This window comes from Scleropages formosus, chromosome 1 (genome assembly GCF_900964775.1).
Source record: "Scleropages formosus chromosome 1, fSclFor1.1, whole genome shotgun sequence".
NCBI classification, from domain to species: domain Eukaryota; kingdom Metazoa; phylum Chordata; class Actinopteri; order Osteoglossiformes; family Osteoglossidae; genus Scleropages; species Scleropages formosus.
Window position 1 is genome coordinate 490,303 of NC_041806.1, and position 13,282 is coordinate 503,584.

A 13,282-nucleotide genomic window follows, 5' to 3' on the forward strand; every position below is an offset into this window, starting at 1 on the left:
GCGACCCGGTCAGCGATCCTCGTCTTGTTGCGGCTCTGGTTGTGGACACTCAGGAACACCGGACCGGAGCTGTAAACACTGTGGAAGCGACGAGAACTGAGGCGGACGTGCACTCCCTGAGTTCTGTGTCAGTGTTTCGCTGCCAGGTAACGGCTGGGTACACAAGTGCGGGGGAGCGGGTGCTGTTTGCGTCACTTTTTAAGAAATAAATGTGTAAAACAATTTTTTTAACAAAAATTGTACAATTCGAAATGTGTGTGCAGAAGAGAGCAGTGAACTAGAACGTGTGGCAGCTGAACGGTTAGTGACACGATGAGCCTCTGTGTGTCTTTATACTGGGAAGGGTGTGTCTGTCAGGACAGTGGAACAGCTTGCACACACACACGCGCACACACACACACACACACACGCGCACACACACACACACACACACACACACACACACACACACACACACTTGGAGGGGGACACAGTCCCGTGTCTCTGCCGCTCTCTCTGCAGTCACGCCTGTCTGCTCCCAGACAAGGGGCTCGACCCGACGCCCGTGAGGAGCCGCTGTCGTTAGGGAGTCCGGGGGGGGCCACCGGCAGCGGCGCCGACAGCCTCTCACGTCTAATGACGAGGTCGGGGCAGCGGTCCGTTGTCGGCCAATCGCGGGGCCCCGCTCGCTCGGGTCATCTGACAAGGTGGCGAGGGCGGGTTGCCTGTGGCCTGACTCTCTGGAATGTTCTGCCGACAGCAGCAGACACACACGCGGTAAAGCGGCGTGTGCGCGGCACAGCGAGAGCGCTGTGGAGCAGGACAACACAGGGCGTTTTGTACCGCACCGCACCCTCGTCACACAGCGCACTGCGCAGGCCACGCGTATGCTGTGCGTGTGAGACGTGCGTCGGTTGCGTGCGTGCTGTGCGTAGGCTGTGCCAGACATGGGGCGCAATCCCACGACAACGCTCTGCCGAGGGTCTCGCACCTCAGTGCTCTTTGGTCACGGCTCGGTCACGCACCCTGCTCGTGGCAGCATTTGCCATTATTGCGTGTCGGGGCGCGAACTGGGGGCAGTGGGCGGTGCAGCTGAAAGCGGAAAGCTTTTAGTTCAAGTCCCAGAATGGGAAAATGCTACTGTACCCTTGAGCGGAAAGTAACCCGAATTCCTTCAGTGAGACATTGGGCTGAATAACGGGTTAAAGTGTAACGTGTGTGTTGCGTGTAGGAAGCGTTGCCTCAAAGTGCTGAGAATAAATAATTAAACAAGTGGTGTAACTTTTGGCGCTCGTGTGCTGTGTAAGCGCTCGCCATGACCGTGTTCTAACCAGAAGGACACACGGTCGTTAGTGGGCTCGGAGGAACCCGGAGCCGACCCTGCAACAAGTGTCCCGCCAAATGAACCAGCCCTGGACTGACCCTAAGTGGGAGCTCTCCTTTCGTAACCGTAACTGTAACCCCAACCGTGACCATAAGCCTTAACCCTAAAACTTAAGTGTGAACCCTAAAATGAATAAATGTAAATGTAAAAGTCCATCCTGGGTGTGACCCCTCCCCCTCCGGCCTTACGTCCTGTGTTGCTGGGTTGGGCTCCGACTCGCCGCGACCCTGCCTGGGACAAGCGGTTTCAGACAATGTGTGTGTGTGTGTGTGTGTGTGTGTGTGTGTGTGTGTGTGTGTGTGTGTGTAAATGTAAAAGTAACCCTGACCCCTAATGCGAACCCTGTCCTCGAACCCCAAACTCCTTCCCCTAGAAAAGACTAAGTGTAAATCAACCCTGGCTGTAACTACTCCAGTAACAGCCGTAACTGTAATCCTTAACCTTACAACTAACCTGTAACTTGAAAACCTAAACCCGAACCCCATCTCCTAGAAGGAATACGAGATTTAAACCAAATCTAAGAGTAACAAGCCCTAAACCAGGTCACCGCGGCTGCAGAACTTTCTCTTCTGTGCGGTTCTGTGTGAGGCCACCGGGGTCCCAGTGTTCGAGGAGCGCACTCCACCGAGGAAGAAGCTGCTGTTCAACCGCATGTTGGGGCGACGCTGTGAAACGGAACCCAGTATTAGTGTGACCCGGGTACAATGAACCCAACCAGCTACACCGGACTTACTGTACGTACCGTAACTCCAAACTATGTAACGCTGCAGCTCGTCATCGTCCTCCTAAACTCTGAGCTCCACCATCTCTCGTCATGATGATTGAAAGTCATCCCACCACCTCTCCGAGGGGGTCTTTCCACTGTCTGTCAGGATTCGGACGCGGGTCATGTTTTCAGAGTGACCAGTAATGGAACCTTCTGGAAAAAAGCAGAGTGAGCAAGGAGCCCCCATGAGTCATCTTCCGTGGAGGTGGAGGGGATGCACAGGACTATGATGGAGAACGAAGGTGTATAATGGTGAATCAAGGTCTTTGTAGGTTTAACCGTACCGCGTCATTACGCCCCCCCTCCACACACACAGACACACACACTCAGACACAAACAGGCACACATACATATTAATAAATAAATAAGTGAAGAAGTCAATGAGATTAAGCTGGAGCCCAATTGAGAACGATTAAGCAGCTCCACATAAGCCTCTTTGTATTGGAATTATTCCTGTAACGTGGAAAATCACCGGTGCAGCTCTGACTGGGGTGGATACACCACCTGTCACACTCGCGTCACCAGTCTCTGCGCATCTGTGTGTGCATGTGTGTCTGAGTGTGTCTGTGTGTGTGCGCGCACACTCGCTGATATGTGTATATATATATAGAAAGTGATATATGGAGCCCTCCAATGGATGTGGGCTGTGCCCTTAATGGATTTTTAATTTTGTTCTCCGCACTTTTTGTGACATTTCTGTCTGTAGGGCATTGGACGCACCTGCGTTTACCCTCCGAGACATTAGATGGCGGTAAAGAGCACCCAATCAGAATAGGCGTGTTGGACCACCTTAATTCAACTCACTACCACAGTGGTTACAGGTCATGTCTGGTGCTCCTCAGTGTCGGTGATCGATAACAAGAAGAAGAACGTTGCACAAGTTTATGGCATTGAATAGGAGCTTGTGGAGATCATGTGTTTTTATTTTCCATCATTTACTGTTAATTTTACTGGACCAGTGAAACGTTGCTCAAAACTGCCATAAGCAGACATTCTTGTTCTGGATTGGGCCATGTACTCTTGGCATGACGGGCTGGCCTCCCGTCCAGGGGTAGGTTACCGTGACCAGCCCAGCGCCCGGTGCTTCTGGGATAGGCTCCGGACCGCCGCCGGTTCCCTCTGCTGGCGGCTGCCCGGCGACTCACTGACTTGATTTGAGGCGATGGAAACACTTTGCCGCTGTAGCTGCTCCAAACCTGTTCGAACACCACAATGACCAAGGATGAGTGTTCGCGGGCCAGCGGTGCTACAATGGCGTCCCGGCGGGGCTCTCAGCTGCGACACGAAGGAGTCTCACGACTCAAACCCAGGAGAAGCAGAGTTCTTTCCTGTCACTGCTCACTCGTGATTCCATTTACTCCGTGAAATTGCGGTAATATCTGCCCTGCTGCCGAGCACCTCCATTACCGCCTTCCCACTCTCTGCTCTCACTTATTATCGTCTGATTTATTTGCAATGGCGGCATTATGATCTCGAGCAGTTTATGTAGACAGCTTTGTTACACATTTGTACTAATAGTTACTGTACTGAACCAATTATAGTAAAGTACCGTGGCTCCAGGGTACAGCAGCAGGGCCCCTACTCCAGTAAACAGTGCCGTCTCCTTTTCAAAGCGCTTCCGATGCTGCTGGAAAGCGGGTGGGACACGACAGGGCTGCACGGCCAGTCAGGGCTGTCAGGGCTGTTTTCACGCACTACATGAACTAGTCAAGCACTGCGTGTGCAGGTGGACGCTTGTCCCATCGCAGAAGGAGCCAGTGGACGTGAGGGGGCCTGTTAACGCTGACCAGCAAACGCTTCGGGTCCGCTGAGCTCAAGGCAAACATCGCTTTTCATTATTGCAAAGGAAGGCTCGTTTATTACCTCGTTGATCCGTACATGACGTTAACGCACAAAAACAGCTACTGATCAAGTTTTATCACCCCCTGCGCCTCTTAGACATCGTAAAATGATACGGTAGCGCCGATTACGACATCGTGCCGTCCCGGTGACTGAGGCTGGAGGCTCGCCGTCGATGACCGCCGCAGCTCTTTTATGGATCTTTCCCCTCCGGCTGCTCGAGCTGTCCTGGCCAGCGGCGTGTCCGGGTCACGATGCTGGACGCCTGTAGCGCTCCCTTTGCCCTTCCCCGTCGACGTGCAGGGCGCAGTGCTGCTGTGGGCGGGGCTCCCCCGCTAATGCCCACGCGGGTCAGTTACGCAACTGCACGGCTGGGGGTCGGGGGCAGGGGGGCCGTGCCGACCAATCGGAACGAGAAGCAGCAGGCATGCTAGCTGTGTAAGTTGCAGTCTCCTAGTGTGAGAACGCTGGATCAGGAACCACTGCGGTGTCCTTCAGCAGGACGGATTTTCTCACTCGTTTTAACCCATTTTGCTTGCTTGCGTTCCTGTTATGCCACAGTCATACCGCAGTAACACGGCAGTTATGCTATAGGCTTGGAATAAAGTCACACCGAGGTTACCCCATGGTCATACTAGGGTCGCAGTTTTGTCCTTGCGCGGTTACACCGTACTCCTGCCGTGGCTGATCTCCACCTGGAGGACTAATGGGTCCTCCCTGTTTTGCTCTGTCATCCCAGAGGTGAGAACTGTCCCACCGCAGCGGAACCCTTCTTCTCTTCCTCCACGCTTGCGGTTGTCGTCAGAGCATGACGCCGGAGGACAGAGATTTGGCCCATTCTCAGGATTATCCCCTTTTTGGATGAGCCATTTGGGATCTGATCGAGGTACTTAACCGGAATTGCTTCCGCAAATATCCAGCTGTATGGAGGGGTAAAGACTGTAAGCTACGTAAGTCGCTTTGGATAAAAGCATTTGCTAAGCAAATAAATATTATAATACCGCGCATAGCGAGTTGGCATCGTCGTGATGAAGGAACGCTGATGCAGAAGCGATTCGCAAATGGATCGGCGCAGAAAGAAAATGTTCCAGGCACGTCGCTCGGAGGTCATCTGCCGCGTGTAGTCCCGCTGTGCGCTCCCACATCCCGCTCCGCTGAGGGCGGCGTCACAGAGCAGGCCCGGTTGCCAGGAGCACGTCTGGGGCGAACTGGTTGGAGAGCGTTCTCGCCGCAAGCGGCTCCAAGGCTCAGAGACTCGAGGCGCACTTTGAGCGCAGTGCCGGAGGAGCCCGAGAAGTTTGGAAAAGTCTCACGGCTTGACTTGGGAGCACTTGGCCGCCTTCTGCCCCGTCTTCTTAGCGCGCAGCCTCGGCCGCAGCCACAGCCGCAGCATTGCGGGATCACCCACGCGCTCCATCCGCGCACTCCGGGTTTGCTTTACCGAATTCTGTGCATTTAATGAATGCAATTAGCAGAATTAATATTATTTCTGTGCTGAAATGATGCCGCCCATGGCGCACGGCACACGTCGCTTTGTGCTCTGTCCTCCAGGGATGTTTACAGTTGTGTTACGATGAGCACCGAGAGCTGAGATCCTTTGATTCGTGGACCCCTCGCTGAGCTGTTGCGGAATGCTGGAACGCGCAGCAGGGGTCTACGCGCAAACGGTGGCTCGGCCTCCTGGAGGCCCACGCTCCACAGCTTGGGTTCCCGCCGTTGACTCGCACACATGGGGGAGGGATGGAGCAGCGAAGACAAGACAACAAACTAAATTAAATGGAATCCGCCGGGTTAAAGTGCCTCCGAAAGGCTTTTCCGACCAGCAGGTCAAGTGGCTTCTCGCCGACTCCTTCTCATTCTCCTCCTTCCTTCCTCCGGCTTCTTCTTCTGACTCTGAGCGCCTCGCGAAGCCGGTGACAGGTGAGTGAAATGGGGCACATCCAATGTGCCAGCGCACAGAGCGGGGCGAGCTGCGGCCCGGGAGACGAGGCGCGAAGAGCACACGTGTTTGTACGCAGCGCTTGGCGACGAGCCGCTGCTCCAGGCTCATGTCATTGATGGCAGGTTTCTGTCGTGCCGTTCGGCTTCGCTGCAGCACCCGCGCTCTGCCCGCCCCGTCTACGATGCCCCCCTGCATTCGCTTCTGTTGTTCAGAGCTATGAATCACCGGAAAGCTGCGCAGACATAGGCGGGGGGGGTGTTTCCGCAGTTTCGCGGTCTTTCACGGCGAGTGGCAAGTTCGCTGCGTATCCGTCACAAAATGGTGGCTGAATGTGATTCACCTGCCGATATTCATGCGAGCGACAAGGATGGTTTTTGTTCCATTTAGTTCCATCGTTCCGTTTAGTGCCACATGACCGCTTGGTATCAGAAAACTTGGGGTTTGTGTTTCAGCAGAACTGGGTACCAGGCACACCCATACACCCTTCTCCTGACCGAGATAATAGAGCCACGGAAGGGCGCTGGAGTCTTTATAGGGTAGTGCCACCCCCCGCGCTGGATGGGAGCTCATCTCCCAGTGTGAAGGGTTGGTTCCTCCCTTGGGGAGCAGATCCCTGGCACTGGAAAGAAGGCAGGGAGGGAGGGAGTGAGGGAGGGAGAGACAGGGTGGACGGGGAGAGGACCCAATGGGTGACGAGGAGGCTCGAGAGCTCTGGGGAGGCCCGTCTCGCTCAGTACTCGTCTAAAAGTGTTCCACAACAAAGGCCCACTGGAGACGCCTCTGCAGCAAAACAGAAATGCAGAATGTCAGCGGGGAGCAGGTGAGGTCAGGGGTCACAGCGAGAGAGAGAGAGAGAGAACATGTCAGTACTGATACAGTGTTTGTGCTCTTTGGCATAATGTAAATTGAACATGTAAAGCATTCGAAATTTAAATGTGAAAAAGAAGGATCGAGGGAGGGGAACCGAGCAAATCGGCATCATTTGAATGGCTCTCTTTTCAGAGAGGGGATGATCGCAGCTTGGTGATCTGTGAGCTCCAGAGCCGAAGGGCTGAGAGGACTCCGCCTCGCTGTTGCAATCTGTAAACCCGGGACCTGTGTCACCCAAGAGATGGCATGCTGGGATGCGGGGGGAATGCAGTTCCACTAAGGGGGGCTGTGCGAAGAGGACTGGGGAGGACCAGTAATACATTACAGGTACTTAGCAACCCTACAAGTTCACCTCACAGTAGAGCAGTAGGATTTATCAGGACCACAAAGGCACGTGGGTTGCTTGAAGTAATGCATTGGCTAATATTTTACAGGGATGTGGGTGGAATGGAGTGATGGACTGGTCAGTAACTCACATGTGGATGGCGTCAAGTAATAGATTGGCTAATATCTTACAGGGGTGTAGGTACGGTTCGCTCATTCAGTAACTGATAATATACAGTTTGGCTGAAGGAGTCTAGTAATGGACTGGCTAATACTGTGCAGCGCTGTAGGGGAGGGAGTAACGGACTGGTGAAAATCTTACGTGTTTGGGGGGGGTTTGCGGGTGGGCATGGGATGGATTGGTCAATATTGTACATGTGGGGGGCGTGGATTGGTCAATATCATATGTGGGGGGTGTGGATTGGTCAATATTGTACGTGGGGTGGGTGGATTGATCAATATTGTACATTTGGGGGGATGTACTGGTCAATATTGAACACTTTGGGGGGTGGATTGGTCACTGTTGTATATGGGGGGATGGATTTGTCAATATTGTGCGTGAGGGGGTGGATTGGTCAATATTGTACATTTTGGGGGTGGATTGGTCAATATTGTGCATCGGGGGGTGGATTGATCAATATTGTACATGTGGAGGGCGTGGATTGGTCAATATCATATGTGGGGGGATGTACTGGTCAATATTGAACACTTTGGGGGGTGGATTGGTCACTATTGTATATGGGGGGATGGATTTGTCAATATTGTGCGTGGGGGGGGTGGATTGGTCAATATTGTACATTTTGGGGGTGGATTGGTCAATATTGTGCATCGGGGGGTGGATTGATCAATATTGTACATTTGGGGGGATGTACTGGTCAATATTGAACACTTTGGGGGGTGGATTGGTCACTGTTGTATATGGGGGGATGGATTTGTCAATATTGTGCGTGAGGGGGTGGATTGGTCAATATTGTACATTTTGGGGGTGGATTGGTCAATATTGTGCATCGGGGGGTGGATTGATCAATATTGTACATGTGGAGGGCGTGGATTGGTCAATATCATATGTGGGGGGATGTACTGGTCAATATTGAACACTTTGGGGGGTGGATTGGTCACTATTGTATATGGGGGGATGGATTTGTCAATATTGTGCGTGGGGGGGTGGATTGGTCAATATTGTACATTTTGGGGGTGGATTGGTCAATATTGTGCATCGGGGGGTGGATTGATCAATATTGTACATTTGGGGGGATGTACTGGTCAATATTGAACACTTTGGGGGGTGGATTGGTCACTGTTGTATATGGGGGGATGGATTTGTCAATATTGTGCGTGAGGGGGTGGATTGGTCAATATTGTACATTTTGGGGGTGGATTGGTCAATATTGTGCGTGGCGGGGTGGATTGGTCAATATTGTACATGTGGAGGGCGTGGATTGGTCAATATCATATGTGGGGGGATGTACTGGTCAATATTGAACACTTTGGGGGGTGGATTGGTCACTATTGTATATGGGGGGATGGATTTGTCAATATTGTGCGTGAGGGGGTGGATTGGTCAATATTGTACATGTGGGGGGATGACTGGTCAATATTGTACATGGGGGGGTGGATTGATCAATATTGTACATGTGGGGGGATGACTGGTCAATATTGTACATTTGGGGGTGGATTGGTCAATATTGTGCATAGGGGGGTGGATTGGTCAATATTGTACATGTGGGGGGATGACTGGTCAATATTGTACATGGGGGGGTGGATTGATCAATATTGTATGTGGGGGGGGGTGGATTGGTCAATATTGGACATGTGGGGGGATGGATTGGTCAATATTGTACATTTGGGGGGGTGGATTGGTCGTCTGTCCCCAGTGACTCCGTCCCTGATATCTCAGCTCAACCGTTGGACGTCCTTCTCCCTGCTGCTCATTCCACGGTTTGCTGCTGTTTCTGCTCAGGCCTCCATGCTGGGCTCTGCTGAAAAAGACCCACCGGATGCCGCGTTCGGTAGTTTTTGAAGCGGCTCTCGCTGCGCCCGTCGCCTCTTTATCATTCACAATTACTTGTTGTTGATGCTCTTCTCTTTAACGACTGGTTAAGCCGCGGCGACGGGCTCCGCGTCAATAGCCGGCTGCGGAACAGCGGCGGACGCGGCGAGCGATTGACGGGGGACCCCGCCTGGGGAAGGGCTCCGTCACTTCGAGAGACGCCGCGGATGAGTGAGGGGTGTGAAGAGCAGTGACAGCTCCGCAGCGTGTGTTTGCGTGCGAGTGCGTGAGGACTGCTGCAGCGTGCCGTCGCAAAGAATCCCAGCTGGGTAAATTGTGGCAGGCAGAATGGGGTCAGTCTCAACACACACACACAGTATATAATATTTGGGTCATACAATGAACTCTGAAAGCATCCTGGATGAAGGAGACGTGTGTAATGAAGTAGAGAGAGGGAGAAATAACTTTCCCAGAACGAACGGCAGAAGAGCGGAAGTGCGGCCGAGAGCCGTGTGCGAACCGGCGTCGTCGGTGGCGCGAGTGGAGAGATGGCGACGGCGATGTGCCGTGCAGCAGTGCTCCGTGTGAGCTCTGGAATACCCCGAATTACTGTACGGTACACGGAGAGGAAACACGACACTACCGACACTGGCCACTTGAAAGAGGCCTGCCGCTGAAGTACCCTTGAGCGCGGTACTCTCCCTGAATCGCTCCGGTAAACATCGGCCAGCCGTACGAAAGGGGTAAATCATTGGAAGTAGCTTATTGTACAAAACTAACTCTGTAAGATGATTTTGGCACAAGCATCAGCTAAATAGTGCTTAATAACCCTTAATATGAACAGTTACTAGCTGGTGACCGATGTTAATAATACTGTCTGATCGCTCACTACACCCGCCACACTGCTGAGCTCCTCCAGCTCTGCCCGCACAAGAGGTCGAAAATGAAGAGCGCTAAGGTTTTCGGTTCTGGCTCCGATGTGGTGGAACGACCTCCCCCTGTCGCTCGGAACCGCTGGATTCAGCGCTCAGAGAACACGTCTCTTTCGGATTACCTTCTCTCGGGGTCTCCCGTCTCTTCCAAGAATTTCCGTCACAGATTCCGTCCTCCAGAGGTTCCTTCTCGGCTCGTGAAGTTTACCTTAACTAAGTCCTCCTTTCTTTGATCGAAGAGCAACGAGGGCTGAACAAAAGCGAGGTTGTGAAATATTACAGTGCAGATCTAATTCCTGTAACTAATGACGAGTTACGAAGTTACGGAGAAAGCTACCCGTGCGGCAGCGTTAGTGACACCAGCGGAGCGAAAGGTGACTGAAATATGAGACATTTCACCGGGACTCGATCCAGTGCACATCTTTTTCCGGGGTTATGTGCCCCGCGTGTCCGAAATATCGCTCAAAAAATGGCGCAACGCATGATTCGTGCGCGGGTTTGTCGGTGGCTAATTAACATCTCACAGGACGTGTTGTACATCTTAATGTGGAGCAAATAGGTAATTTACCACGGTGAGAGGGGTGCCTTCTACAGCAGCACCTGCTTTGCCTCATTTGTCTCATTACTGTTGTCTATATTATTAACAGGAACCATATTTCATGGCTGAGTGGTCCTGCGGTGGGGGTGGGGAGCTCTTCGACATTCAGAGTCAAGTGAAAAGCGTCCAAAGTGGCCCCGCTTGTGTCTTCCGGGGGACGGAGAGCGGAAACGGGGCGTCCGATTCCGGCGACGCTTGTACAGCTTCCGAATCGGCCGGTGAGGCGAAGGGCCCAGACAGTCGTCGCCGTCCTCTCGGCCCGAGCGCCCGTGCCTCCTGGGAAAGAGTTCCTCTCCCTCGTGCTAGCGCCCTCTGCGGGAAGTGCTCAAAGCTTCCGCGGTGGTCCTTCCTCCGATGACCTGCTGCGTCGCCTTACGTCGGAGGATTACCCTGGACCACCTGTAGGGGCGCTCTTGCGCCAGACGCGCCGGACACCCTCAGACCCCCGGACGCGCTCGTGCCTCGTTGAGCGACCCTCCCTGAGCCGACGCTGCGGTGGAAATGGGCTAATCGGTGAGGGCGGGGCTCAGGGAGGGAGAAGAGTAACGGATGAGCAGCGGAGAGAGGAGACAAAAGAGATGTCAGACGTTGCGTGCGAACCAACGCTTGTCCTTCGCCGGCTGTTGCCTAGCAGCAAGCGTGAGCGAGCGCGGAGTCTCCGCTCCTCCTTCGGCTTCCCTCCTTCCATCTCCGTCTCGCTTCTCCACCCGAACCAATGACTCATCCGTCGGCGGCTTCGCGTCGCTCCGATCAATAGGCGTGTTTGAATTCCCTCGGAGAGCGAGAGCGTCGCCGTTTTCCCTGCGCCGACGTCGTCTTTCTGTCGAGTGTCTTCCGCGGGCGACTCGTCCCTCTTTCGTTCCCCGCCGTCGCACTAACGAGCATCCGCACGCACAAACAAGCAAACACACACCCGCACGTCCCCGCGTGCGCCGACACACACACACACACACACACGCACACTCCTGAGGCGCTCCCCTTTACCTGGAGAGGCTCACCTGGCTGAAACAATGTCATACACTGTGTGGAGTGTGTGTGTGTGTGTGTGTCAGAGGAAAGAACTTCATAGGACAAGTCCAGTAGGTGTGAGTCCAGGAGGAGGAGCAGCCCCTGGCACAAGGACAGGGAAACCCCTCGGTGGGGGCGGGGCGTCTGCTATAGGTTCCATCCCTGCAGGTCCAGAGTTACCAAGACGGTCACCGTGTCCGTCACTGGACTTCAACGTGGACCGAGTGTGTCGGTCACCAGCGTTCAGCGTACGGTCCTCAGCTCTGTCTCCGCTGCTCCGCCCAGCTTCTCGAACCTCTCCGAGGGGGAGACGTCCTTCCACCGATACGCCACTCCAGTTCCGGAAGGATCTCAGATATTGCTGTAAAGCTCGAAACGCCGGACACGAACGGTCAACACTGTGGGACTGAATTGAATTACCAAGGTAGCAACCGCAGTGAAGTGACAAAGAGGGCGTTCAAAAGGAATGATCTGGAAAGTGTTTCCAAACTCCAGAGACTAAAGCGGGAGGAAGAGAACGTGGAACATGAACGGGTGTGTCAGTGCTGGGACCCGGACGCTCGGCTTCCTGGGCCACTTTGCCGCTCGTGTTTTGGTGTTTGCCCCTGCGTTTGAACGCACTGCTGTGAAAATCACGGTCATTACGGTCAAAACAAACGTTCGGGGCGAGAGCACCTTCAGAACACCGCTGTGCAGCTAGGAAACGGGCGGTGGACGGGTTTCCTCCTGAAGTGCCACATCTACAGCAGCTCTGTTTGGGACCGCAGAGCAGCCTGGGGGTCATCGCTGTTACCGCGGTACTGCACTGTGGGTACATCACGCTGATGGGAAATAAAAGTGGGCCGCAAAGCACGCGCACCGGCGGGCTCAGGAAAATGGAAGGGAATGAAATCAGGGTGAAATTGAAAATAAAACGTGCGTTTGTTCAGGAGGCAAGCAGAGCAAATAGCCATCGCGCGCGCACACACACACACACACACACACACACACACACACACACACACACACGGTTGTTTCTGATCCCCACTGCTGGGAATCGACTTTTTCACACAGCTGCTGCTCCCATCCTTGGTGTCTGAGCTCAACCTGCTTCTCGTCTCCTTGTCCGCAGGTTCTCCCTTCTGCAGGAGGCGTGAGAGGAGGAGCCAATCAGAACACAGACCACGCCCTCCTGGCAAAACCACCCCCCCACCCCAACCTTCAGCATGGCGCTGTCACTCTGGTTCCTTTGGACCTGCATCGTGACACTTGGCAACATCGCCCCCTCTGCTCAAGGTTGGTACTGCAGGGGCGTTCTAGGGAGTGGTCACAATGAGAGAGTGTGTGTGTGTGTGTGTGTGTGTGTGTGTGTGTGTGTGTGTGTCTTGCCACTGACCCCAGCAGCAGGAAACAGGACAGATAGGACACGATGGCTGCAGGGGCTCGATGGGGGGACACGGGGCAGAGGGGCAGCAGGCGGGCGCCACCTCGCCATCTGCTCCGAGCGTTACGGTCGGGGGCACGGGGGGGCGCTGTGTGCCAGCCAGCCGAGCACAGACACACAGGGAGGGGGAGCCCGTCCACAGAGCGGAGCTGTACTCCTCGTCCTCCTGTCCCCACGTGCGCCTTGGGCCCTCGATTTGTTTGTGCTGTTGTGTTGGCATTACCAAC

The 13,282-nt window shown here is 54.1% G+C and overlaps 1 protein-coding gene across 4 annotated transcripts in view; it reads left to right on the top strand.

Moving 5' to 3' along the window:
- Positions 1-13,282, top strand: part of LOC108919737 (adhesion G protein-coupled receptor L1-like) — a 71,000-nt gene that overhangs the window by 16,348 nt on the left and 41,370 nt on the right. For all 4 annotated transcript variants that reach the window (XM_029251944.1, XM_029251948.1, XM_029251947.1 and 1 more), the window contains exon 2: positions 12,744-12,907. In XM_029251944.1, coding sequence (XP_029107777.1) covers positions 12,838-12,907 — 70 coding nt within the window. In that variant the 5' untranslated portion in view covers positions 12,744-12,837. The remainder of the gene's footprint in view (positions 1-12,743; positions 12,908-13,282) is intronic.